The sequence below is a fragment of the Engraulis encrasicolus genome, chromosome 14 (assembly GCF_034702125.1).
Source record: "Engraulis encrasicolus isolate BLACKSEA-1 chromosome 14, IST_EnEncr_1.0, whole genome shotgun sequence".
In the NCBI taxonomy this organism is placed as follows: domain Eukaryota; kingdom Metazoa; phylum Chordata; class Actinopteri; order Clupeiformes; family Engraulidae; genus Engraulis; species Engraulis encrasicolus.
In genome coordinates, this window is record NC_085870.1 from 31,989,234 (window position 1) to 32,017,058 (window position 27,825).

The window sequence follows — 27,825 nt, forward strand, 5'->3', positions numbered from 1 at the left end:
AGGTTTGGATTTGCGTCGTAAGACCACTCATTTTCGGCACGCAAGAAACGTTATTTTAGCTTTTGTGCAAAACTGTGTTGGAGACTACACGTGCGCCTCGCATATCTGACGTGAACCGAGGCACAGCCAACCCTACCGCTGCACCGTGGCTTAAGTGGCTGCACGTCGGACATGCGACGTCTGTTGTGTAGTCCAAATAATTACATATTTTTGCACACACACAACTCAAAAATCGCTTGCCAAGTGAAGTCAACAAGCACACCATTGGTTGTTATTAATTCTGAGGCACAGCATATGTGTGATCGACGGGGAAATGCGAGGTGGGTCGGAAAATAGCTTTGATCAGTCCATTACAGCCCAGTCAAAAGTTTTTGCGTTGCCAGCCCCATAAGCCGCCCGGAAGGGGTGGAGACTTAGGTGCCCCATAGTCTGGGAGGAAGGAGAGTCTACCATACCCCACTCCCCCAAACAAAATGCCACAAGACTTTTTTTAACCTTCAAGATTTTGAGTGGTAACAGTAACATAACTAATTCCCACTACACCTTTTTGCATCATATTGTACAGGTCCTTAGAATGCTTTACATGTTTCAGTTCTGTACTGTACAGTACAGTGTAGTGCAGTACAGTACAGTAACATAGAGAACGGTGCAGTATAATAAAGTACAGTAGAGTATAGTACAGTACAGTACAGAAGCATACAGCACGGTACAGTACAGTACAGTACTGTAGCATACAGTACGATGCAGTATAGTAAAGTACAGTACAGTATAGTACAGTACAGTACAGTAGCATACAGTACGGTGCAGTCTAGTTAAGTACAGTATAGTACAGTAGAGTACAGTACAGTACAGTAGCATACAATACGGTGCAGTATAGTAAAATAAAGTACAGTGCAGTACAGTAGCATACTGTACGGTGCAGTAGAGTACAGTACGGTATATCACGTTACAGTACAGTACAGTTCAGTACAGTGCAATACAGTAGAGTACGGTATAATCTTGATGACTTTTAGGCCACTTTGACAGTAGTCCTCCAAAGCCAAAATTTCCACATGCTGTTGTTTAAAGACTATTTTAGTATGTGAGAGAGGGAAGGCAGACAGACATGTTTTAAACAAAGGACCACACCCACAAATACTCCATTGTACACTTAGGACTGAGATATACATATCTGAACATTAATCAGCATACATTTTATTTTGTAATGGCCGTATAGAGGTAAATCATCCAAGCTGTCACTGACACTTGATATGTACATGTATTATTGACTTGATTGATATGAAAATTGAATATTTCAGTTGGGCTCCTAGGCTTAAATCATTGAGGGGGTCCTAAGGAAGCATCATTCAAAATTTCACGCTTTTGTCAGCTGTCTTTCCCAAGGGCCTTGGAAATGCTATTCATGGAACTCCTTATAGTTCTTACCCATACCAAAAGCAATCCAAATATTGACGTCTGGATACTGAGCAAGAAGCTGTCCAAACACCCCAAAAACAATCACCACATAGCCTGTATCAACTTTGAACCATTCTTTAGAGCATCTGCTATATGAAGACACACTCTGGTGTCTGCTTCCTCATGGTCGCATTCTGGCACTGATTAAGAATGACCAGATGAGACAATATGTCTTCCTTGTGTGTGTGTGTGTGTGTGTGTGTGTGTGTGTGTGTGTGTGTGTGTGTGTGTGTGTGTGTGTGCGTGCGTGCGTGCGTGCGTGCGTGCGTGCGTGTGTGTGTGTGTGTGTGCGTGCGTGCGTGCGTGCGTGCGTGTGTACATCTGTCTGTCTGCATCTGTGTGTAGAGTAGAGTAGCTTTATTGAATGTGGGAAGTGTGCGTGTGTGTGTGTGTGTGTCTGCGTGCGTGCGTTTGTGTTCTGTATGTACATGTTCGTGTGTGCGTGTCGTGTGTAAATGGGATTAAAATTATTGTTAGAAGAGCAGACTGAGTGTCTGAACCTGCTAATGCTAGCATGCTAACATTGTGAGAGTTATGTGTGGCCCAGTTCAAGGGCTCTTCTCCCCATAACACCATTATGTCCAGGCAGTACAGCATTTTACTACTATTGGCTCATTTCGGGCAGCCATCTCGGATTTACCCCATAAAAATGGCCTTTAATGACATCGAAATTTAGTGTACCCCTTCTGCAATGATGGAAAACTCCCTACGATTAACGATTAGCCCCTTTTGGACGGTAAGATCCCCTACTACAGGATTTTGTTACCGATGGCTTGAACATACAAAAACAAAATCAGAAATTCTCAGCTTTTTTGCGTGTTCAGATGCCAAATGAACACCTCAAAATCAGAACTCATTTCAAAATATTCCAGCGTGTAAATTAGATTAGCAATTTTTTAAAAGTAATCCCTGAAACAAATAGCTGTAAAGTTTAGATGGGTGAACGCTGCTGTGGATGGTACATAGTTCAAACAGAGAATTGTATGAGAGAGATAAATCAGGTGGGTTCTTTTCCGGTATCCACTTTACGTGGGGTGAACGCCCCTTTAGAAGACCTTCGATTGGGAGACCTTTGCAGTCTTGAGGTTGAGAATAAATGGAGTCCCCTTAGTGCTGTAGATGGCGGTAGCGCACATCTTGTGCAAACACCACGGAAAGAGAAGAAGGAGGGACAACGCCCCCTTAGGAGACAGAATTTTGAGCACACTCCTTTGCGTTGGATGGCCGGGCGGGTTTTAACATATCTTACTCTACTAGACGATTCTTTGGTCAAACGGAAGTTTGCCATTGAGGAACAAGGGATAGTTCACTATTGTTTGATTTTTCCATTTTTGCAGTATTTCTAAGCATTATTAATGAATGTGCATATTCAGTGTTTTCAGTACTTAGATTTATTGGTATCACAATTATTAGCATAGCTTAGCGGAATTACAAAGTAAATGGGAGCATTGGCATCAAGCCACAAGTGATCAGGGGATGGGAATTTAATAGCCGTTTTTCCCTCTGATGAATTTCACATTCATTTTTAAGTAGTTAATAAGTACATTTGATGTTTGTTTGCTCCCATAGACTTGCATTGCTACGCTTAATTTGGCTATATTGTTAAACTAGGCAATGCAAACACATGGACGAAAAAAATCCCATGTAGTTTCATATTTTACTGGGACTTTTTCTTGAAATGAGGTGGACTGTTCCTTTAAAGGTGGTTGTGCAGGTTAACCACCACTGATGATTAATAGGTACTTAAAGCGCTCAAGATAGTCCGTGTATTTATCTTTATTTTTTCAACGTAACTTGTTGATATCTCATTTGGGACTTACATTCAGCAGAGAGACTATAGAATCTTGGGTCCCCAGTCCCCAACATGATGTACTGCTTTATTGGGGAAAGAACAAAATATCACTTCATATAATATTAGGTTTTGTGGTACCAAATACATTGGATAATAGTTTAAATGTGTACTACCAGCAAGAAAGTGGTGTTTTTTTTTTAAACTTTAAAATCACTTTACATATTACACTACCACCAATTAAAGGTGATGGTGCAGGTTTTTAATGACAGACGACATATCGGCCACTTTGCTACTGGAACTAAAGTAGTGGTCTCACATTGAGGGGAGGTATTACAGAGCCTTAAACAAACCTTAATATGTTGATACTGCTTAGATCTGGGCATATATGGTCACAAATCAGCTAGAATATTGGCCCAAACTTGTGGTCACTTACAACACTTCAATACAGTAACTATTCACTCAGTGATAAATGCATGTTATTTATTTATTTTACAGTATTTAGTGCGCCTTTTTGACTCTGAACTGTCTTGTAGCCTTTTTGACCCCTTCATGCCGAGCTTACAGGGTTGTAATGAATAAGTCTTAATCTGTCACTGAACACACTCTGTAATGCAATAATGTTGTTATGAGGTAGGCCATATGTGTTTTCCTCAAAAGCGAATATCTGCACTAAGATGCTATGGCCACTGCTTTAATGCATGATGCTTTTCACAAAATGTAGAAGACGTCTGTGCATATTTCACACGCTTATCCCTTAGCCTGCAAACATATAGGCCTAGATGTAGACTCAACAACCATGGCAATGACAATGAAACAACGACAATGCAATAATCTGTACATATACTTTATTATTTTTTGTATTTCAATCAGGAAATAGCTGATGGAGTCATCAAACAAAAGATGTGTATTGGAGCTACACAAAGTACATAAACTAAAGGCAGAGATGAAGGCTTTTGATCAGTGAAAAGAATCATTGCTTTGTTCATTTGTTAACACTTATGTACGATACAGTAAAATTAGGGGACTGTTGGTAACCCACTTCGGCCAGACACACCCACAGTAGGCCTACTTACACACACAAGTGCATGAAACTGGAAAACTTGTGTGCTACATTGATCACATATTACAGGTGTCTGATTGTGTGAAAGCTTGCCACTGTTATTTTTTTGTTTCTTAATGTAAAGACTCAGTACTATGCTGATTATTCCGCACAACCTTTACTGTTATCACAGACAATGTCAACTTATGAGGTGGAAACTCCAAGAAATGTTACAGTATTGCTTTTTTGATACTGCACATCGAAAGAATTACAAAAAGAAGAGTCGATTGTAAACACACTAATAAAAAGAGCATTGTTGTTTGGCACACAGTATCATATACTGACAGAAAAACAAATACTTTTCAAGACGGATAAATTAGATACATCATCGTCAAAAATGTACATCAAATCAATTCAACCTGGTAGAGACAATGTGAGAGAAATACAATATAGCTTGAGTATTTTCCTCGGTACATATTTAATGCAACAAAAACATTTAAACAGAAGACACATGCATTATGTATATCAGAGCTGGGCCATGGGCTGGGCAGCCACAAATCTGTCGATTCTTCTTGCGCTTTGCTGTGTGTTAAGCACTTAAGTCAGCACTTTGCTGTGTGTTAAGCACTTAAGTCAGGGCATTTAGTGTTTTGAAGTGCAGTTGTCCGTTCGTTGGCAAGAAGCGAATAAGGAAGAACTACTACAGTTGAACTACACAAACTCAGACAAAAAAATATGCAAGTGGCGTTTGTACAGGCAAGCCTACAGTTATGAACGAAAACAGCTAACTTTAGGATTATCAGAAGGCAGCAGGAGAACAAGAAAAAAAGTCCAACTACTTTGCTAGATTTATGCTACACTCAAAGAAATTCCATGATACATTGTTATTATACAATATACACTACACGCACAGTTATCTTTCTCAGCTCTTGCCACCCATGCAGAGAGTGTGCCTACCGGCTAAAGAGGCTAGGTGGGTGCTGCTCTCTGAGACATGCCCACCTCACTCTGTATTGGGATGGAGTTTGTGACTCAGCCAGCTAGTGAACAGCAGTGTGGTGTAGAAACACTCTGTGCACTTGTGCCACTGGGGTTTCGTCTACTTATCACTCGGCAAGCGTTTGCGGTGAGACACAGGACATATACTCTATGCGTATGTACCCACGACTACACTGCACAGACACAGGGTTTAGAGGGAGAGAAAGAAGGCTACTGGAACTCACTGCAAAAAAAGTCTGACTGCAAATTAGTTCCTTGATAAAAACAAACATCTATAATAGTCAGATAATGATAATTAGGCATTATTACATGATTGGTAGTATGTAGTTAGGCATATGCAAGCAAATATATGTTTTTTTTCTTCTGTGCTAAGAAGTGAGATAGATGTGGTAGGATATAACATTTTTTTTGGTAGTCTAAGAATCCAATCTCATTGTTCATCTCAAAACAGAAGAACATCAATGCGTATTAAAACTGTTAAGTTAGAAAATAGGGAGCCTATGCAAGACTGTAATGAAATTAGTTTAAAAGGCGTGATACATTCACAAAAGTCATAGGACTAACTGTTATAATCGGCAAAACTGATACTAGCCGCTCTTTGATTTTTAATTTTTACTAATAACCACCTTGATTAATGGGTAACCTAAGGGGAAAATGTGGGATATATTTTGCTTTGAATTTACCGTAATTCATGCACTATTTATAAATGCGCTCAAGAGATTTCCTGACAGATGGAACCGTTTAGTACATAGGCCACACTGGGAACTCCACATTTGACCAGGAGAATCCCTACACATTACGGACCGAAATGCGAACACTTATTACGTGTAAAGACTTTATAAAAAATAAACATCTATCTTCAAAGACAGTAATAAGAACCAATTACATTGCTTTTGTGTGGATGTTGCGCTCTGCAATGAGCTTGTAGCAAACTTATGAGAAGCTAGACTCCATCCAGTGTTCTATCATTATTGTGCATCGAATTTAAAACATAACTACACTACACAGTAAATGTTGCAGTGTTAATTCAACACTATTGTGAGCACACATGGTCTCGATTTTAGAGTTAAATTCCAACTCTTTGAGTGTTACATTAACAATTTGAAGCCAAATATGCTCTAACTGTTAGAGTCTAACAAATTCGGGATCTCAAATGGCGCACTTGTGCACTTAGGGCACTATGTCTCAGCGCATAACTAATACACCATACATACTGAAACATGAGCACTGAAGTGCACAAGTGCACCATATGAGACCCAGCTATAGTGTCAAATTAAACTCTCTAAGTGTTACGTAAACACTAAAAGAGTTGATTTTTTTTAACACTGAATTGAAAAGTGTTGAATTATCACTGCAAATTTTACCGTGCATACCGGTACTCATTTCCCATTTTCATTCTCCCTTTTGATATTTATTTGAACGCATTCATTTTCACAAGGACTTTTTTTCTCAGTTGAAACAACAGAACTTCCAAATGAAATGATATTCAAGAGCATCTGGTTACAGCAAAGCTGAAACTTTTACAGAAAAGAAGCAAAACCACCGAATGTTCTCTAGTTGAGGACAGCAAGATAACAAAAGGTGCTTATTGTGCAACGGGGGTACAGGCTTCCTCTAGGCGCTGTACACTCTCTGCTAAAACACAAACAACCGAGACCAGGATCAGTGAGGTGAAAAAGAATGTGTGTTCAATATGTGGCTCAAACACACTGTGTGTGTGTGTGTGTGTGTGTGTGTTGTGTAGTAGGGTCTGCATGCATTTGTGTGTGTGTGTGTGTGTGTACGCGCGCCTGTGTGAACGTGTATAAGTGTTCAGTGTGTGTGTGTGTGCCTGTGTGTGCATGATGTGTTTGATGTGTTATGTGTGTGTGCACGGTGGGGTCACCCTGTTTCTTTTCTCATTTCTCTTTGTTCTGCAAGCTATCATTCTCAGGGCTCAGTTAGAGTGTTGTCGGTGCTGCTCGGTGCTGAGGGGGGATCGTTGCTGGTCTCCACGGTGACGGTGGTTTGTTCCGGGGTGATGGCAGGGGCAGGTTCAGCTTCAGGGGCAGGGGCAGGGGCAGGGGCGGGGTCCTCTGTGGTGGCAGGAGGGGGGGCCTCAGGGGTGAGGGGTGCAGGGGTGGTAGCCGCAGGGGTGGTGGCCGCGGGAGGCTGGGGGGTGTTGCTGGGTGTGACGGGGCCAGCGGAGGTGCCCGTCGCTGGGCTGGAGGCTCCCGAGTCACTCTGGTCGGGGGCACGCAACCTCTTCATCATGGTGGTCACCCGGACGGCTTTCTGTGGATGGAGAGAGAGGGAGAGAGAGAGAGTGAGAGAGTGAGAGAGAGGTGCGTAAAATACACAAAACGGCATATAAGATAACAGTGAGCGTGTGTGCGTGTGTGTGTGTGTGTGTGTGTGTGCATGCTTGTGTGTGCGTGTGTGCGCACACGTGCACGCATGGCGCGTGTGGGTGTATGTTCATGTGAGTTTGTGCATAAGTGTGTGTGTAGCATAGCTGGTGTTCTCTGATCCACCCAGCCAAATTCTGACATCTGCTAAAGACAGCATGAGGCAGTGTATTCCCTGTGCAGTGCTGCAAGTCCTGCTCAAACGCACGTCATCCCTTCCTCCCCACGCTACTTTTAATTACAAACATCTGCCGGCTGACAAAATGTCAACATGTATGAGTACATGATTGCTGATCAGAGAGAGAGTACTTTCGAGAGTGTACCCTCAGTGGAACTTCTAGACACACACAAGAAGCCCACAGCTTACCAGAACGTCAGACCGTTTTAGAGTCATTTCATTGCTTGTTTTATTTATTGTCTGTCTAGTGTCTATGGGATGCTGAGGAGCCACCACTTCAGGCTTCACTGAATGGGAACAAAATGAGAATGTTCACGCCGCGAAATCGATTTTGACAAGTCACAATCACCACACACAAGCACTACTATTCCGCCAACATAATGACAGCTCTGAGCTTAAAAGCTGGTGTGACATCATTTAAATATTTTGATTAGATGTTTTTTTTGCTGTTGTTTCATCTCTGCTTTCCTTAATCCCTGCCTGAATCACTGGTATGGATTTCACTCCAGTGGGACAAACATGTTCTGCCAATTATGGATTAGCACGTGCAGTAGCCCATGGAATTCACATGTCTTGCATGGAGAATAATCCCGAAATGAAGTCATGGATTAATGGGAGACCTGTTTGTCCCCAGCAGAATTTTAATTAATCCAGACGCGCAAGGCATATATTTTTTACGGCCATTGTCTGGGAATGTTTCTTTGTCAGGAAAAAACAAAAACATCTCAGTGACAGCCCATTCACTCCTGTGTCCTTCTCAAGCCTGAAAACTGTCTCTAATAACTTAGAAAAGGAAGATTTCTCAGTTTCACACTGGCCATGGTCCTTTAAAGGTGGAGGCCATGTATTTTAATATTGTTGCATTAAGTGACGGCATTCAAAATGTCATGAACCTACCTTCCACTTTGCTTTGTAAAAGTTCTTTTCGATCTGAGCGCAAACTCCATCTTTTATGTTCTTATCTGAGGCCCCGTTCCCGGATATCCTTGAGGGGGGGTTAAAAAGGTGAAAACAATTAGATTCAGGCCCCTATATACAGGTCCTTCTCAAATAATTAGCATATTGTGTTAAAGTTCATTTTTTCCCCATAATATAATGATAAAAAAAATTACTTTCATATGTTTTACATTCATTGCATACCAACTGAAATATTTCAGGTCTTGTTTTGTTTTAATATTGACGATTTTGGCATACAACTCATGAAAACCCAAAATTTCCATCTCAATAAATTAGCATATCATGAAAAGGTTGTCTAAACAAGCCATTAACCTAATAATCTGAATTAACCAATTAACTCTAAACACTGGTAAAAGTTTCCTGAGGCTTTAAAAAGTCTCAGCCTTGTTCATTACTCAAAACCACAGTCATGGGTTAGACTGCTGACCTGACTTTGTTTAACATTGAAGTCAATGGCAGTGGCATTGCATGAGGGTTATGAAAGCCCAGATATCATTGATGCTTAGCTGTCAGCTGTTTTTTTGTTCTTTGATCTGGTGACCCACACTTCCCTCTTCATTATACGCCATAGATTTCCTTACCAAGTTTTTCTATTTTTAAGAAAAACCAATTCTAATTTGCCAGACATGAAACCCCATTGAAAGTCAATGGAATGTTCTGTCTGGCAAGTTAGAATTGATTTTTCTTAAAAATAGAAAAACTTGGTATGGAAATCTATGGAGTATAATGAAGAGGGAAGTGTGGGTCACCAGATCAAAGAATAAAAAACAGCTGACAGCTAAGCATCAATGATATCTGGGCTTTCATAACCCTCATGCAATGCCACTGCCATTGACTTCAATGTTAAACAAAGTCAGGTCAGCAGTCTATCCCATGACTGTGGTTTTGAGTAATTAACAAGGCTGAGACTTTTTAAAGCCTCAGGAAACTTTTACCAGTGTTTAGAGTTAATTGGTTAATTCAGATGATTAGGTTAATGGCTTGTTTAGACAACCTTTTCATGATATGCTAATTTATTGAGATGGAAATTTTGGGTTTTCATGAGTTGTATGCCAAAATCGTCAATATTAAAACAAAACAAGACCTGAAATATTTCAGTTGGTATGCAATGAATGTAAAACATATGAAAGTATTTTTTTTTATCATTACATTATGGGGAAAAAATGAACTTTAACACAATATGCTAATTATTTGAGAAGGACCTGTATGTTCAGTGAGCTGTGGTTACAGAGGTCTACTGGAGACCTTTGCAGCCATATTTCTCTGCAGTATTTTGTTTGCAGCAGAGCCAAAAGCGTTTTCAGTACCACTCGTGGTTAATAGCCTCCTGCGCAGTCAGTCTTTGGTCCACGTCCACCTCCATTAGGCACGCCACGAGGTTTTTAGCTGTTGAACAAGAAAACGTTGCCATAAATCAGTGAGTCATTAGCACTGGGACCAAAACTCATCCAGGGGCCATCTTTAATCAAACACACCGCACTTCATCAATCATCTCACTAGGCCAGTGCTGCATGTGCTCAAGTGTAGGTGGAGGTTCATCCAGAGGTCATGCTGAGTAGACGGTGTACTGTGTGTGCCATGCACCAAGGCTGTACTGTGTTGCTACCTTTCATATGCCTAAAACGGCCCCTGCCTACATTCTCCATGACGATGAAGATGGCTCAGGCCATTGGCCCGTACACATACCTCGGGGTGGACGATATGACGATATTAAATCATGAATCGTGAAATTGAGTACAAGATCGTCTAGAATCGGCCAAAGTAGGAAAAAATCGTATAGATCGTCTTGCAGTGAGGATCTTTATTATTAGTATCAGAGTGATGTCTACTTACTTAGTGTTGTTGTCTTCACCTTTATTCTTTAGATTACTGTATTCCAATTGGGCACTTTATGAGAGTATCTCACATTTTATTAATTGCAAATTAAAAATTGCAAATATATAAAATGCCCGTTTTTGTTTATTGTTGTTTTTATTTTGTCAATAGAAGATTGTGATAAAAAAAAAATCGAAATCGAGATTTTATGTTAAATAATGGTGATGTGGCACATATCGCTCACCCCTACCCATACCCAATAAATCACTACGAGATTGATATTCCAAAATGAGGCTTTTCTCCACCAAATGCATTAATCTAGTTGCACACTTTATTGAATTTAACTTATATGAAGTTGAGCGTGCTTCCTCTTTAAAAAACCCTGAGGCTTACTGTACCTGAGTCAGAGATCTCGTCCCAGTATGGAGCATCGAACTCGTAAATTCCTTCCAGGATCTTGCGGAAAAGGTTCTTATCATGATTGTCGTAGTCGTCCTCATCAGCATCTTCGTAAAACGGAGGGTTTCCTGACAACCTAAGATGGAACAGATAGAAAATTCTATAAAAGCAACACACAATTGCTCAAAACGCTACAACATAACAACATAGGAATAATGATTAGTCATTAATGTATAATACAATATTATAGTACACTACTTAAGATTGGACAGACTGTGCTTTAAAAAAAAAAAACTTTATAGTTTAATTCCGTGGCCACCAATGGCTACGGGTACTCATCATTCAAAACATCTGCACAAAGACCTACGTATAATTACTTACATCATTTACTGCAATGTACAGATGATGATGATGATGATGATGATGATGGTAGTGGTGGTGGTGATGACATGGTGGTGGTGATGAAGATGGTGATGAAGATGATGCTGATGATGATGCTGCTGCTGCTGCTGCTGCTGCTGCTGCTGCTGCTGATGATGATGATGATGATGGCATGGTGGTGGTGATCAAGATGGTGATGATGATGATGCTGATGATGATGCTGCTGCTGCTGCTGATGATGATGATGATGGCATGGTGGTGGTGATGAAGATGGTGATGAAGAAGAAGAAGATGATGAGAATGAGGAGGACGATGGCAGTGAAATTTTAGCACCACAGATAAAGTCCAAATAACATAAGATGAGATAGGACAAGCTCATACATTTACATTGTTGTAGCAAAAGGACTGCATGACAACAACGATAGGCCTCCACAATGGTATAATAAGTATACTGTACTGTACAATAAATGGAAATAATCACCCAATTCAAGTCTGGTAAAAATCCAAATAGTCAGCCACAAATGTGAGCAGTGAGAGAGCCTTGTGTTACTCACAGTATGTACATGACCACGCCGATGGCCCAGCAGTCCACTGGTCGGCCGTACCTCTGCCTTCCAACCACCTCAGGAGCTGATGGGAGACGGGAGAGGAGATGACAAGGATCACAGTCTGACCACCACAGTGCTTTTGCCTACCATTTTCAATTTTTACTGCACCCACACAGGTTCTATCTGTCTGTCTGTCCTTCTATGTTCCCACTTGCTCTTTCTCTCATACACTTTCTCTCTCTCTCTCTCTCTCTCTCTCTCTCTCTCTCTCTCTCTCTCTCTCTCTCTCTCTCTCTCTCTCTGTCTCTCTCTCTCTCTCTCTCTCTCTCTCCCACACACACACACACACACACACACACACACACACACACACACACACACACACACACACACACACTCTCTCTCTCTCTCTCTCTCTCTCTCTCTCCCCCCCCTCACCAAGATATTCAGGAGTGCCACAGGGTTCTTTGATGGGGCCATTCTCCAGCTTGGCAAGATGGAAGTCGCTAATGACTATTTTGGAATTCTTCAGACGATTGTAGTAGACTAAATTCTCCAACTGTGCGAGAGGAAGAAAACAAAACATGAATGAGTGAAACAGATGAGTAACATTATGAATGCCACTGAATTAAAAGCGTTAACTGATAAATCCCCTCCTCGGCTGCAAAGGATATAACACCCAAAATCAGCCCACCATGAGACACTACATCGAGTATACTATTGCTGCATTGTAGATGTTAAGAGTAAACACTACAAGAAAACAATGCAAATGGTAAATAAGAGCACCCCCAGGGAATAAATCATGCTTGTTGTGGCTGTAGATGAATCATCACTTAGTGCTGCCGCTTCACTGGGGCATCATTTTCTGCATGCAGTGCTCTGTACTTCCCACCAGATGCCAGTAGAGGGCAAAATGGTATACACAGTACTGTGACACACACAGGAAAGTCTAAAAACACTGCACGACAGTGTATATTTGCTGAAGTTAATGCATTTGTTTAGTGAGCAATATTATTATATCTACCCGTGTTTGGTTTGTTTAACACTTTCCTGCATTCTATTGAAAAATGTTGACTTTAATCCATTTAGGTGCAATCGAATGAAAAACACATCAAATTCAAGTCTTTGTGCTGGACTAAGAGAGGTTGTGTGCCATTTCTCTTTTGAAAATCGACCATGGTTTTACTGTAGTAACCAGTGTTTTACTGCAGAAACCATGGATTCTCTAAGTACTCTGTACCAACCATAGTATTACTATGGCTTATCCATGTTTTTTTTGGGTAACCATGAAAACCGTGGTTCCTGACTAACAGATCATGGTTTGTGTTTATGGTTCAACCCTTGAAAAATAAAATTTAAAGAAACTGATGGGAGCCAATGATGTTGTGGACGGACGTTTATCAGTGGACGTTAGCGTGATGTGTGTTGTATGTACCCAGGGATGGATTATGACTTCATGGGCCCCCCCTGGCCTAGACAGCAAGAAAGCCCCCCCCCCCCCCTCCATGGCATACAGTAGTTTAAAGTGCAATTTTAACACAAAATGAGAACAAAAATGTAGACCAATAATGAAGTGGTTTTTTTTTGTTTAGCTTTGGAGGCTTGGGCCCTTGTCTCTTGGGCCCCTGGGCCCCTGGGCCTTGGGCCCGGTTGGCCCGTGCAGTAATCTGCCTTTATACGTACCTTGAGGTTCCGATGGACGATGTTTAGGGAGTGCAGGTAGGCCACGGCCTCCAGGACCTGTCGCATCACTTTGCTGGTGTCCTTCTCCGAGTAGTAGCCCTGGTCCAGGATCCAGTCAAACACCTCCCGCCCTGACGCCCTGCATGGTGGAAACAACACGAGCCATGGTAAGCCATACTGAATCTGGCAACATCTGAGGAGCAAAATACAGATTGTTTTTTGTTTTTGTTGTGGCTACAGGGAAAATGTTGATTTTAAAATGGTGGGGATGTAGTAAGAAATTGGCACGGAAATGAGGGGAGAATACCATAGACCAGGGTTTCCCAAACTGTGGAGCATGCAGTGAAGCCATATTTGAGTGGCCATCAGCACGCCAAAACATTTGCTTAGGGGGTGTGCGAATCACATTGAAATGTACAAGGGGGTACCACTGCCATAGACCATAACATACCATAGAGAGGTTTGAGAGATGGGAATGAAACACAGTACTTAGATTGGACTGAAGTTTTAACTCGTCCTCTTTCAGAAGGTGGTGGTGTAGGATTGTCACTGAACAATTTTGCTGGTTTCTCTGCAGTGATTTGTCCTCTGGTCTAGACATGAAAATATCCCGAGTCCAAAATGATGCTTCCTTAATGCATAAAAAGTAATTTATGCGTTACCACCAGCACAGCTGATATATTTCTGCATGCCCTGATGTCTTGCCTACATTGCTTCAGACACGGCTGCCTTGATGTAGCCTACCCCAAAAGACAGCATACAATTTATCAATGTGGATCTGCTCCATTTCACCCCTATGAGACATTTGGTTAAAAAGAAAAAAAAACAGGAAGCCAATGGCAAAGCGCTGCTGCCGGTACAGTACATCTGCACCCTTTCATAACACGGCGCATAAATGAGCCTTTTAACAGGACAAACGATGGCAGCGTCTCTCATTCCCGTCTCCCCTGCTAGTGGAGGTTTTTATTGCGCCCGGTCTGCACTGTACTGCTACTGCTGCTGCTGCTGCTGCTGCTGAATACGAGACCTTCAGACTGATGGCTCTCTGGCCTTGGTCGGTTAAATGAATGTTTGGCAAGCATCCCCGCAATATTAGAGCATTTCATCTGAGCATCATAAAACGTGGCTGATGTTTCACAGAGACAGCCAGCCAGCGAGAGGGAGAGAGAGAGAGAGAGAGAGAGAGAGAGAGAGAGAGAGAGAGAGAGAGAGAGAGAGAGAGAGAGATTGAAAGAGAGAGAAAGCCTACCTACCCTACCTAGAGTACTGTCTGCCATTAGAAACATTGTGAAAATTAGCTTGGCTATGTGCCTCCCTCCCTGGTGACACAAGCACACATATACATTTGATCTTCAGCAGAGCATTATTCACATTCTGAATATATGGAGGGGGGAGAGAGGCTGTGACTCACTTCCTTTCTATTGTGGCTTTTCAGAAGCTGGGGAAAGAAAAACACTCTGAGAGAGAGAGAGAGAGAGAGAGAGAGAGAGAGAGAGAGAGAGAGAGAGAGAGAGAGAGAGAGAGAGAGAGAGAGAGAGAGAGAGAGAGAGAGAGTGGAAGAAGAAGAAGAAGAAGAAGAAGAAGAAGAAGAAGAAGAAGAAGAAGAAGAAGAAGAAAAGAAGCCTATTGCTTCAATTGCACTCACAGCTCCATGAAGAGGAAGTACTCCTTTCTTGTCTCATAGACATCAACCAGCTGCAGGATGTTTGGATGCTTCACCCTGCGTGTGTGTGTGTGTGTGTGTGTGTGTGTGTGTGTGTGTGTGTGTGTGTGTGTGTGTGTGTGTGTGTGTGTGTGTGTGTGTGTGTGTGTGTGTGTGTGTGTGTGTGTGTGTGTGTGTGCGCGTGTGTGTGTGCGTGAGCGTGTGCGTGTGCGTGTGCGTGTGTGTGTGTGTGTGTGTGTGCGTGCGTGTTTGTGGGTTTAATAGGAGGAAGAATCGTAAGAGGGAGAGAAAAAGGAACAAAACCAAAACAGATGCGTCATAATGAGATTACTTGTTTTCAAAGCATTTTAAGAGATTTGAGTGATAACAATCCTACACAGAGACTAATGGTGTTGAAAGTAAACTTGGCATGTGCATTAAGCAGATCTAGGGATGTAAATACGGTAAGGCGAGGGGCGCCCCAAACCTACATCTTCAAGATGACAATCTCGTTTTTGGCTGCTTTTCGCACTTTCCTCCCGTCTTTCTTCAGGAACTTTTTACAGGTGTACATTTTCAAAGTGTTCTTGTCCTTCGCCCTGAATATCTCACAGAACTCCTCCCTGCAACAGAAGATCCACAAACACACAGACGCACAAGTTGTACTTGTTACCCTCTGCGTTATCACAACACAAACCCGTCTTTGTCTGTTTTGGGCCACCATGGACGCATCATCAGGACTGACCTGGGATCAAAAAAGGGCTTTTTGTGTGGCAACCACTCTAAGGTGCTGTTTCCACATAGCTGGATATTTTTTTAGCAGGGTATTTTTTTCTCCTGGTTAGGTGTAAACGCAACATGTGGATAAAAATAAATCCTCCATTGTAACAAATGGGTTTCAGCCCCCTTAGCAGAATATTATTTTCTCCTGCTTTTTATACCTGGATTTTAAATATCTGCTATGTGGAAACGGAAGGCCAAAACCAATGCAAAACCAATGCAACCAGGAGAAAAAAATATCCACATATAAAAATATCCAGCTATGTGGAAACGGCACCTAAATTTGTGGGCCAGTCTGGAAAAAAGCATCGGCCCATAGACGGTCTGCCCACTGAGAAATGCCCTGTATGCCAGAATACCAGCAGGCCTGCTCAGAATGTACATATTACATATACACTCACCGGCCACTACATTAGGAACACCTGTTACAACTGTTCATTGAGGCAAATTTCTGATCAGCCAATCACATGGTGGAAACTCGATGCATTTTTGCATGTAGACATGGCCGAGATGATCTGATAGAGTTCAAACCATGCATTATAATGTGGAAGAAAGGTTATTTAAATTGCTTTTAACATGACATGACTGTGGGTGTCGAAGGGCCTGATTTGAGAATGTCAGAAATGTCTGATCTACTGAGATATTCACGCACAACCATCTCTAGGGTTTACAAAGGCTTACTGATGGCAGAGGTCAGAGGAGAATAGCCATACTGGTTTGAGTTTATACAAAGGCAACATTAAGTAAAAAAAACACTCAATACAACCGAGGTATGCATAAGAGAATCCCTGATTACACAACACATCAAATCTTGAGGCAAATGGGCTATAGCTACAGAAAACCACATTTGGTGCCACTCCTGTCAGCTAAGAACACGAAAATGAGGCAGCAATTTACACAGGCTCACCATAAACGGCACTAGAAGATCGGAAAAATGTTGCCTGGTCTGATGAGTCTTGATATCTACTGCAACACTCAGGTAGAATGGTCCGAATTTGGCGTCAACTGCTTTACACTAACATTTCAGGCTGGGGATATAATGCCATAAGGACATTCTCTTAGCAAAATTTGGGCCAATTAGCGCCAATTTATCTTTGTTGGAATGCCACAGCCTACCCAAGTTTTGCTGTAGGCAGTTCAGGCAGTTCTGAAGGCAAACCAACCCAGCATTAGAGAGGTGTTCCTACAGTAATGGAGCGGCCGGTGAGTGTACTCTTTCACAAGAGGGATGCTGCAATAACTATTCAAAAGACTTCACTCTCATACTTCTACATGACTACATTACACAGAGCCTTTAGTAATACATGACGACATGGTCATTGCCATTCTGGTTATGGCATATTCACAGCAGGCGCCATGTCTTGATGCATTAACAGCACAGCACAGCAGCAAGACATTGTAACTCAACATGGATTCGCTGTAACGTCAACATTGCCATGTTTGCCAGCCCAGTTACCCCCTGGCCAGACTTATGTCATGTTGTTAACTTAAACCCCTGACCTTCATGACGTACAGAAAAAATGAATTAATGCATAATGACATGGGATTGAAGTCCCATCTCTATGAACGTCTTATATCATAAAAATAACTGCAACAAGAAAAAATCCCCAAATATGTATGCACATCCTAAGTATAGTTAGTACAGCTACACAATCAACACAATATCTTTTTCCTCTTGTTGATGCTCAAGTCATTCCAATTTGGTTTACTGCCCAAATTCAAGGAGCACAATGGAAAATAAGCCTCGGGCTGTCTTTGTGTTACCCCGAGTTTCCCTTTAAATTAATGGTGCATGGAATGTACAAGACGGGATTGGCCAAATGAACTCCATTAATAAATCCCAGAGAATGTCTGTCAAACGTTCTACATGATTTAAAACAGAGTTGAAAAGTGTTCTCTTTAACTTATACTTTGACCAACAGTACAGCTGACTCACGGCACAACATATACAGCATATTAATCAAAAAGCAAAGCTATATAAGTTTTGAATGGGAACAACAGGGTGCAGTACAGTACATCATAAGCTGTGGTGTGGTGCAGCATACTCACGACTTGACGACCTGGCCCAGGTCATATTTGTCGGTCACCTCTGAGGGATTGTTGTAATCCTTCTTCTCTGCCGGGGTCAAACAGCCAAACGGCATGGCTGCTCCTGCCCTGCAACGCATAACATAATACAAATGGGGGAATACAGTGTTAATTTAACACTTAGAGAATAGTCTGAAAAATGTTTAATCAACACTACGTTACTAATAAATAGTGAAAAAAATACAGTGTTCATTCAACACAGACATACACAGCCTCAGTGGGGATTAATATTCACAACCAGTGCAGTACTATATACACACAGCCTCTGTGGAGACTTCATATATTCACATACTGTACAGTACCATAGCACAGTCAGACACACACACATGCATGCACACACACAGCCTCAGTTGGGAATTCAGGCAGGAGTACAAACATTCCTTTATACTGCCTTCTGCTGTTCAGCTACTAAACTCGTCTAGCAAACAGAGATACCCCCCCTCCCAACATGTAGTGTATTTTATTTAGTATCTTCTTTTCTTTTTTCAATTTTTTAGACTTGGGTGTGTAATGTTATTGAGTGTCCTTGTGTACTTGTATGAGTGCTACGACTGCAAAACGACTGCTCTCATTGGGACGAATGACATGTTATTTACTCATTTACACTAAAACCACTTATCTTCACGATATCTGTCTATCCATCTACTAACCTTTCTAACTTGGAATATGTCGGGATTTGTCTTACGCAGTTGGCCGCGCCACACACTGCTGCTACAGAAATGTTACCTGATCTTGTAGCACCAAAGATGTACTGTAAAACCAAACATAAAATGCTGTGTAACATTGCCAAGCGCTAACCATACATCTTCCATACATGTTCCATTTGTTTTGCATTTCAGAATTTTCATACATTTTCATCTGCCTTTACGATAATCACAGAATTGCAGTATTCAGCACTGACAGCGGGACAATCATTACATTTCTAATTTACATTTACACCCTCATCTAATTTACACTCTCAATCACATTTACACCCAGCACCGCCATGACGCTTTTACAGCCCCCCACCGTCCATCTCACACACACACACACACACACACGCACACACGCACACACACACACGGACACACGCACACACACACACCTTGCGCTTTCAGTTTTGAATTTATGAGTTTATGTGTCAGCAACGATGAAGCTAGCAACAATGTCCAGTAAATTTGAGTGGCGTCTTTACAAGGGTAAGGATTTTATTGGAGTCGTGACCTTGCGAGGTGGGGGGGGTGAGTGTTGCGCGCAATGCTAGGACTCTTGCTGGAATGTACAAGGCTGCACTGCACTTAGGGCCCAATCCATTACACCTTCTACACAATAAATCTATTGCTGCTCCAGAGAGAGAGAGCGAAGTGGATGTGACTTATTCAGACAAGGAAGCCAAATGGCAGAGAACCCCCCCGTGTCCTTGCCCTGACACTGCTCCACAAGGCTGCAGAACACTAGGGCAGGTCAGGTTTGCTGCCATGCAGAGAAAAAAAGCATGTCACACAATCAAGATGTTCAAGTGTTCAAATCGCTCGGTTCATAATGTACTAATAGCCTACGTAACGTGCAGAGAAGACAGCAATATTTTGATAAGATTCGTGAAAGGTGTTTTGTTTGCTGGTACGCAGGTGTTATGAAAGGGAAAAAAATGTGTGTGAGCGTCCATAGAAGGCATAGACCCTTAATACAGTATAGTGGACTCCCTAACCATTCACTTTAAGTGGATGTATGCCGTAGGCTACTATACTATGAAGGTATCCATAAACCTGCAGGAAGATAAGATGGTTCACCAGGGAGCCATAATTGATTGTAATGTCATTACAGAAATGTATAAGATAGAAACCACTCAGGGACTGCTTTTCATTTTTTTTTTTAGAATTTCATTACTGAAATTTCTCATTATCATTTTTCTTTTAGTGGGCCAATGAACCCATTTTTACCCAGCAGATCTGCTATGGGCAAGAACAACACTGAACCACTGTAAACTCAGAATGATATGCTTTTTTATATCGCAATGATATTGCAATTTTTGTTGCTCACAAAACAGACTCACAGACAGTTGGACAGACATAACCATAACCCCTTTTGGACTAGAAATCTAATCAAGTCAATCAAATCAAACGCACAGTAATCACTGTTTGAGCCATCCAGTTTAACAATCCATATGGCTTATGAACAGATACCCAGAAGTCTGGCCAGCAAATCACTGTGGAGTGCACTTTGTATGTCTGCGTCATCCTTTTCAATTGGGATCGTTGGATGAGGCACGCGGAGCCATTTGGAAGATGACAACAACCCCCCTCCAACACCCCCCCCCCCCAACCCTGTGCCTATGATGCACTTCTAGTAGACCCTGCCTCATCTTTGACGTGCGTCTAGCGCAGTTAGGCTATAACCTTCCCAGTGGAAATAATACGTGTAATTAGCGCCGTGTACTGTAGTTTGAACTAATGGCCTAGCCTGATGTCCTTCCCTGAAAAGACCGTAAAAGACCTTGTGCGCTGTAATCAATCAGCAATTTCCATTATTCACTCGGAGTATTTGTACAGTCTCTTTATTCCAGGCAGAGTAGCAGATATGTATTCGGCTGTGCTGAGTCTGACTCACGCACGCTTCTGCTCACCATCGTACTCACGTCTGGGCTGACTATTGATTATGGCCAATGGGTGCAGAGAGAGAGAGAGAGAGAGAGAGAGAGAGAGAGAGAGAGAGAGAGAGAGAGAGAGAGAGAGAGAGAGAAAGAGAGAGAGAAAAGGGTTGAGACAGTGATATTCTGTGCATTAGAAAGGGAGAGAGAAATGTGACGCCTTGCGAGAGAAGAAAGGAGAGAGGATCTACAACACGAGAGACAGAGACAGAGAGAGAGAGAGGGATAGGGCATGGAGGAGAGAGAAGAAAAGAATGGGAGGAAAAAATGAAATGAGAGGGAGGGAGGGAAAGACAGAGAGGAGAGAGAACACCTTTGGTGATGGTGTCCACCGGCAGATGAAAGTGTGAACTGCTCCATAGGACAGCAGACGAGGGCCTAGAGCTCTGCACTGGAGGCGGGGGGGGGGGGGGGGGCGTTCAGGCGAGCGAGCATGAATTATGTATCTGTGGAGCCGCGAGGATCTTCCACAACAGGAGGTTGTCATCCCATCGTGTGTTTGGGGTGGAAAAAAATCCCTGATATTAATTCTAGTCCGAGGACGTTATTATTTTATTCCCTACCAGTTTTTGACGTCATGCGACGGACTCACCCTGCTACCGGGGGTGGGTGCGGATATAGCTTAACCGTGGAGTTAAATGTAGCACATCTCTGTGTGTGAGAGAGTGTGTGTGTGTGTGTGTGTGTGTGTGTGTGTGTGTGTGTGTGTGTGTGTGTGTGTGTGTGTGTGTGTGTGTGTGTGTGTGTGTGTGTGTGTGTGTGTGTGTGTGAGAGAGTGTGTGTGTGTTTGTATCCAGAAGAGTGTCTGTCAGATAGATGCCCTCCCTGTAGTGTTGGGGAAACAGGTATTTTTGTAAAAATGCCAAGAGCAAGATCCACCGCTGGTGTAAACTATTGTGCGAAAGATCCATACACCCAGCTGGCCTTTGAGACATCCATGCTACAATACACTGAGTATACAGTATAGACACACAAGCCACCATAACTTATGTGTGTTTATTTCACAAAGCAAACACACGAGTATAGCCTAACTCTCTGAACTTTACAGTCAAAACTTTTCTTTTGTCTCCCATGTGAACAAATGGGCCATCGGAATAGACTGCAGCAGTAGCGCACCTCCACCCCTCCCTGCACTAAAAGCACAGGGCCATTTCCAGGTATTTAAGGGACTTAGGCAAAGAGGGGCTGGGGGCCCTTTTCTTATTTTTAGACCAGTGATTCTCAAACTATGGGCCGGGGCCCACTGGTGGGCCCTGAAGGTATTCCAAGTGGGCCTTGAAAGCATTTTCAAAATATCAAGATAATATTTTGTCTGTTACTGTTGGTTATGTAAGTGAGTTGCATAGTTTATTGGGTCAGCGGTGAGCCCCAAAAATGTGTGAAAATGTTTAACCGGGCCCCAAGTTGGAAAAGGTTGGGAACCCCTGTTTTAGACTATTGGGCAAGGGCCCCCCTCGGGAGAGACTGATATTAATTGCACTTTTCAGTCATTGATTTTAGGGAGGTCCTGCCACACTTGCAAAGATGACATTGCTGTCGTTTGAACGCGAGTATACGTATAACCAGTCATTAGGGGTGCCCCTTTCAGCTGGGGGCCCGAGGCAATTGCCTAGTTTGCCTGTCTGTTTGTGACAGGCCTGCTAATGCGTGGATGTCCGCCAAGCAGAGTGAGATCTGACAATAAGTGCATCATTCACTGCATAGGAAAAAAATATTGTCAGGTCTTTTTTTTTTTTTTTTTAAACCGGTGCTTCTGCTGCAGTGAATCTGAACAGAGGTGCTGAATTTCTGATACTAGCTTTACCTCAACTGTGGGGGAAATGGTGCACACATTTGCACATCAGAGAAAAAAGCAGGGTAGCCAAACAGAGGGAAGCACAGATGTAATTATTGGTGAAGGAACCCGAGGAAGACCTAAGCAGTGGTCCTCTCTCTCTCTTTCTCCTCTATATATCCCATCTATCGGCCTGAACTATGGGCACAATTCATTATTCATGAACATAAAGCAAAACATTTCAAATCCAATTCCTGCTTTTTTTGCGGCGTGCTTTTGCACTGCAGAGAGGGTCTGGTGGTCATGCCGCACACTACTCTCTCTCTCTGTCTCTCTCTGTCGCTACTCTTCTCTCTTTTCTCTTCCTGTCCCTTCTGTCTTCTCTTCCTCTCATCTCTCACTACTATTCCTCTACTATCTGTCTCTAGTCTCTACTCTTCTCCTTTCTCCTCCCTTCTCTCTTCCTGTCTCCTCTGTCCACTCCTCTGTCTACTCCTCCTCTTCTCTCTTTCTACTGTTCCTGTTCGTCTACTTTTCGTCTGCTCTCTGTACTCCTCCTCTACCTGCATACTCCTCTCCACTTCCTCGCTCCTCTTGCTCTACACTCATCCTCTCCTCTCCACTTGTCCTCTCTCCCTCTACACACTGTACTCTATCTATACTCTCCCTCCCCTTATCTCCTCTTCTCTCTCTACTCTTCCTTTCATCCTCCTTCTGTACTCTTCCTCTACTCTCCGTCTACTCCTTCCGTCCACACCCACCTCTCTCCCCTGTTGCTCTCTCCACTCCACCTCTCTCTCTCTCTCTCTCTCTCTCTCTCTCTCTCTCTCTCTCTCTCTCTCTCTCTCGCTCTCTCTCTCCTCCGCTCAGCCTCAAAGCATTGCGGTTCAGTTCGTACAGAACACCAGGTGCATTATTTACTTTTCGGTTTGTTTGCTCCGCTGCCTGTCTGTCAGTTTGTTTGTTTATGCGGTCGTCAATAAGGTCGTACTGTCCTTCAGTCGGAAGTGTTTTGGACCATGATGACTTACAGCTGGGGGATGTAATGTCCTACCCTGCCCTCGGAGCCAGGGCCAAAGCAGCACCACACAGGTCTTCTCGGGCCATTAGTGCTAATGGGGGGAAATTAGCATCATGCTAGCAAGCTCATCACTTTTGAGGAAAAAAATGTTGGATACATTTTTCTCCAACAGGATGGAGAATGCTGCTGCATGATAAAAAAAAAATAGAGAGGGGGGTTTATCACCCTGCTAATCAGATCATGTATCATCATCACAACTGCCTCTGAACATAGCACCGTAGAGAAAAATGAAAAGCAAAAGCAATGCAATCATCTTTCTCTGCAAGTCATGAATACTGTAGTATTCATTAGAAAGAAATACTGTACTACACCCCTCAGGCTTACACAATGCTGAACTGTGTCACTGCTGAACTGTGGTGAGCACATATATTTTGGGGATCCGGTGCTCGAGGACTGGGTGGGGGGCATGTGGGGGGCATGTGGAGCTTCCGCGTACCTTAAGCTAAAGAGAATAAATTATATCGGGGTATGTACGCATTTCTAGGTGATCATGTCAACATACTACATTATGGGATTTTTTTTTTCAAAAAGGGTATTTTTCGTTCAGTAAGATTTGCTTAGCACCATGATTTGTTTTATCCCTTTCTGTGCACGCGTAGTGTGTCATACACAGTGGTTTTTTTTTCTAAATCTCAAAGGCCGTTCATATGGTTTTGAAGTCTCATTGTTTTCATAAGAGCCAATGGAGGTCTGAAATCAACATCAGGGAAAAGTCGAAACAAAATTGGTCAGCTTTCGACATGGGCTTTCAGAAGTGATGAATACCTTGATGAGCACAACATAATCTGAAAACAAATGGTATTTTGATGGAATTTTCAACACTGCGCCGCATTCAAAAATGATCCCCTCACTCTATTTCTCTCTCATGCACATTCAAAGAATGAGAAAAAGACACACACGCCACCACCCCCCCACACACACACACACACACACACACACCCTGGAACAAACACAGAGAGAGAGAGAGAGAGAGAGAGAGAGAGAGAGAGAGAGAGAGAGAGAGAGAGAGAGAGAGAGAGAGAGAGAGAGAGAGAGAGAGAGAGAGAGAAAGAGAGAACACACACAGAAAACACACAAAAAGGCACTCTTAAATACACTCTCACACACAGAACAGAATACACACACACACACACACACACACACACACACACACACACACACACACACACACACACACACACACACACACACACACACACACACACACACACACACACACACACAGAACACACACATTCACACACTCAGGCAAATGAAGTTATTTCACTGCAGCTTTTTGGATGATGTTGCCCCTAGTGACACTTTGTTCTCCAATCCCATTACGCTGCTCATCTCCTCCACGCTGCGCTGGAAATGCAGGGGGGGTGAGGGGTGGGGGGCTTTTTACAGACACATTCAAGTGTGCGCTACAGAGACCCTTATGTTTTATTAACTTACTTATCCACCCCTCCACCACATACACACACACTGTTGCACACACGGACGCACGCGCCGCACACACACACGCACACGCACACACTCACACACACACACACACACTGTTGCACACACAGACATGCGTGCACACACACACACACACACACACACACACACACACACACACACACACACACACACACACACACACACACACACACACACACACACACACACACACACACACACACGCTGGCTGGCCTCGGTGTGCAGAATAACAAAAACATTCAGCTTCAGTTTAGCTCTGCGGTATGGCCAATTAAGGCTCAATCATCATCATCACAAAGCGTTAATATTCATAGTGTGTTTTTTTGAGAGAGGCTATTTTTAGCTCTGGCTACTATTGTGTTGTTGCGATGCAATTGTTGAGCCTGAGTTGCAGTGACGGCCACCTTGGTGAGTATGTAAGACTCTACACGCTACAGGATAGCTATACTCCAAACCAAGATAACATCCACGACACGATACCGTACATAACCGCAAGAATGTCTTTGTGTGTGTGTGTGTGTGTGTGTGTGTGTGTGTGTGTGTGTGTGTGTGTGTGTGTGTGTGTGTGTGTGTGTGTGTGTGTGTGTGTGTGTGTGTGTGTGTGTGTGTGTGTGTGTGTGTGTGAGAGAGTATTAATCCTTTTGAGAGAGAGAGGGGGGGGGGGGGTTACAACACTGCAAGAGTGACAATCATTTCCAACATAAATATCTGTTTAGCATATTTGTCCAGTCCTAAGTCCCTCAGGATACAACAGCAGACAAATGATATTGAGTAAAAGAGTATCACGGAGTCATATAAACAAATGGTTCATAACAGTCTCATTTTCATATACCACACAGATTTGTTTTCCACAAAGGATTTATTTGACTTTTTTTCTCTCGACTGTGTGATTTTACTCTATGTGTTGAAATTGAACTCATTTTCACATTCACAACGACAGACCCCCAAACAGTAGGCTAGAGTTGTATAACAGTTCAAGAACAACATGTCACGGCGCTGTGAATATGACACTGTGGATTGAAACCCAACACGATGTCATTTTGTATGACAACAACAAAAGGCATTGTTGAATGTATTATTCAACACGCTGGTGGTGGAGGGCCGAACAACAGAGTGACTGATGAATGGCTTTGATGGGATAAAAGACAAACGGAGGCCTTTGCTCAGGGTATTTTTAACCATGTCCTACCACACATGGAGGGATACGGTACATATTAAAACTCTGGTAACATGCCAGGCCCCTATACTGCACTATCTCCAGCACGGGTGCACCACCATCATCCCGACTGTATTCCGGATATTCTTAACGCTATTCATTTTTTGGAGGCGTTTCCTTGCAATAAAAATGAAAACCAGTTGAGAGGGTTGTTGGCTACCGTCCACCTTGGAAAGCATAGAGGAGATTATGAGGAACAATACGAGGGGTGGATTACAATTGGCAGTCAGGGGGAGCCAATCAGGGGAGTGGAATTGAGTAAGGTGATGATGGGTATCTGGGGGGTACTGTAGATGTGCAGTATATGCAACAATGTCCGTATACATAAAGAACAAGGTCAAGAAACCTACAGGATTATATGACGCAAGCAGATCCTCAAAAAACTGTGAATGATGACATGCAGTGGTGGTAGATAGCATATACACTATGTCTGCCATCCAGGAATTCAGCCATATTGACATGGAGGAAAACGTGGAGGAGACGCCATTGAAAAGATGCAAAAATTGCAAAAGACATGTAGCAGTGTACTTGTATCTTGCTGTAGAACATGGTGAGGTGAAGTGCTCTGAAACTCCAATGTTTTGGTATTATTCCGACTTTATTTACACATATCTGCTATAGACTCTACCTGTACTATAGCTGAAAGTGACCACATGTTACATAAACCATGCACGTTTATTTTGCAACTACTATAGTAAACCACACATAACAGTGTATTCTACAAAGGAAGTTGTACAGTATGTCATTTGTATGATTTATAAGTGTAATTCCTGCTTATCTTATGACAGAAATGTGCAGGTGGTCACTATCAGGAATCCTTTACAGACCCAGTCTGTAGGTTTTTTTAATATAGTATATTTCCAGGATGCACACTGTCCATTCACAAATTTCATATTTTTCAGGAATATTCCTTACCACCAATTATAAGTATTCACCATGGCTTATTCATGTATGAAAAGTGTACATTTAGCGGAAGTGGAGCAAGTGTAAGCACTCCATATACAGTAAATCTGCCATTCTGAATCTTCCGCCTCAAATACTCTAGCCAGCACTTAGTGCATATTCACGAAAAAGAACCAATTTGTGAATGGGCAGCATGCATTTCGAAGAAGAAGAAGAAGAAGAAGAAGAAGAAGAAGAAGAAGAAGAAGAAGAAGAAGAAGAAGAAGAAGAAGAAGAAGAAGAAGAAGAAGAAGAAGAAGGAGGAGGAGGAGGAGGAGGAGGAGGAGGAGGATAGACTTTATTGGCATGCAAGCATGAAATCTGTCTCTGGTCTCACTGTATAACATAAATGGACAAACTATTAAAACAACACAGTGGGCATTTAATGTTTTTCTATTTCCTTATATGGGGCAGCAAGCATAGACTGGATTTTGTCTCCTGAGCTTTTCCTGGACTTGTACCACTGTGTACCCTGGTCATGTACTGGGTAGAGTGTTTTACAATGAAACATGGAGTTCCAGCAGCAGGGTTCCTGTTTTTGACATTTCAACAGTTCTTCCACAGAAACAACACAGAGCC

The 27,825-nt window shown here is 42.6% G+C and overlaps 1 protein-coding gene across 1 annotated transcript in view; it reads right to left on the bottom strand.

Moving 5' to 3' along the window:
- Window positions 1-7,214: 7,214 nt before the first annotated feature.
- Window positions 7,215-27,825, bottom strand: part of camkva (CaM kinase-like vesicle-associated a) — a 32,447-nt gene continuing 11,836 nt past the window's right edge. The window contains exons 2-11 of the mRNA XM_063216650.1: window positions 18,105-18,212; window positions 15,767-15,898; window positions 15,279-15,353; window positions 13,634-13,772; window positions 12,389-12,509; window positions 11,957-12,032; window positions 11,021-11,157; window positions 10,115-10,193; window positions 8,748-8,835; window positions 7,215-7,559 (exon numbers count right to left, since the gene is read on the bottom strand). Coding sequence (XP_063072720.1) covers window positions 7,215-7,559; window positions 8,748-8,835; window positions 10,115-10,193; window positions 11,021-11,157; window positions 11,957-12,032; window positions 12,389-12,509; window positions 13,634-13,772; window positions 15,279-15,353; window positions 15,767-15,898; window positions 18,105-18,199 — 1,287 coding nt within the window. The 5' untranslated portion in view covers window positions 18,200-18,212. The remainder of the gene's footprint in view (window positions 7,560-8,747; window positions 8,836-10,114; window positions 10,194-11,020; window positions 11,158-11,956; window positions 12,033-12,388; window positions 12,510-13,633; window positions 13,773-15,278; window positions 15,354-15,766; window positions 15,899-18,104; window positions 18,213-27,825) is intronic.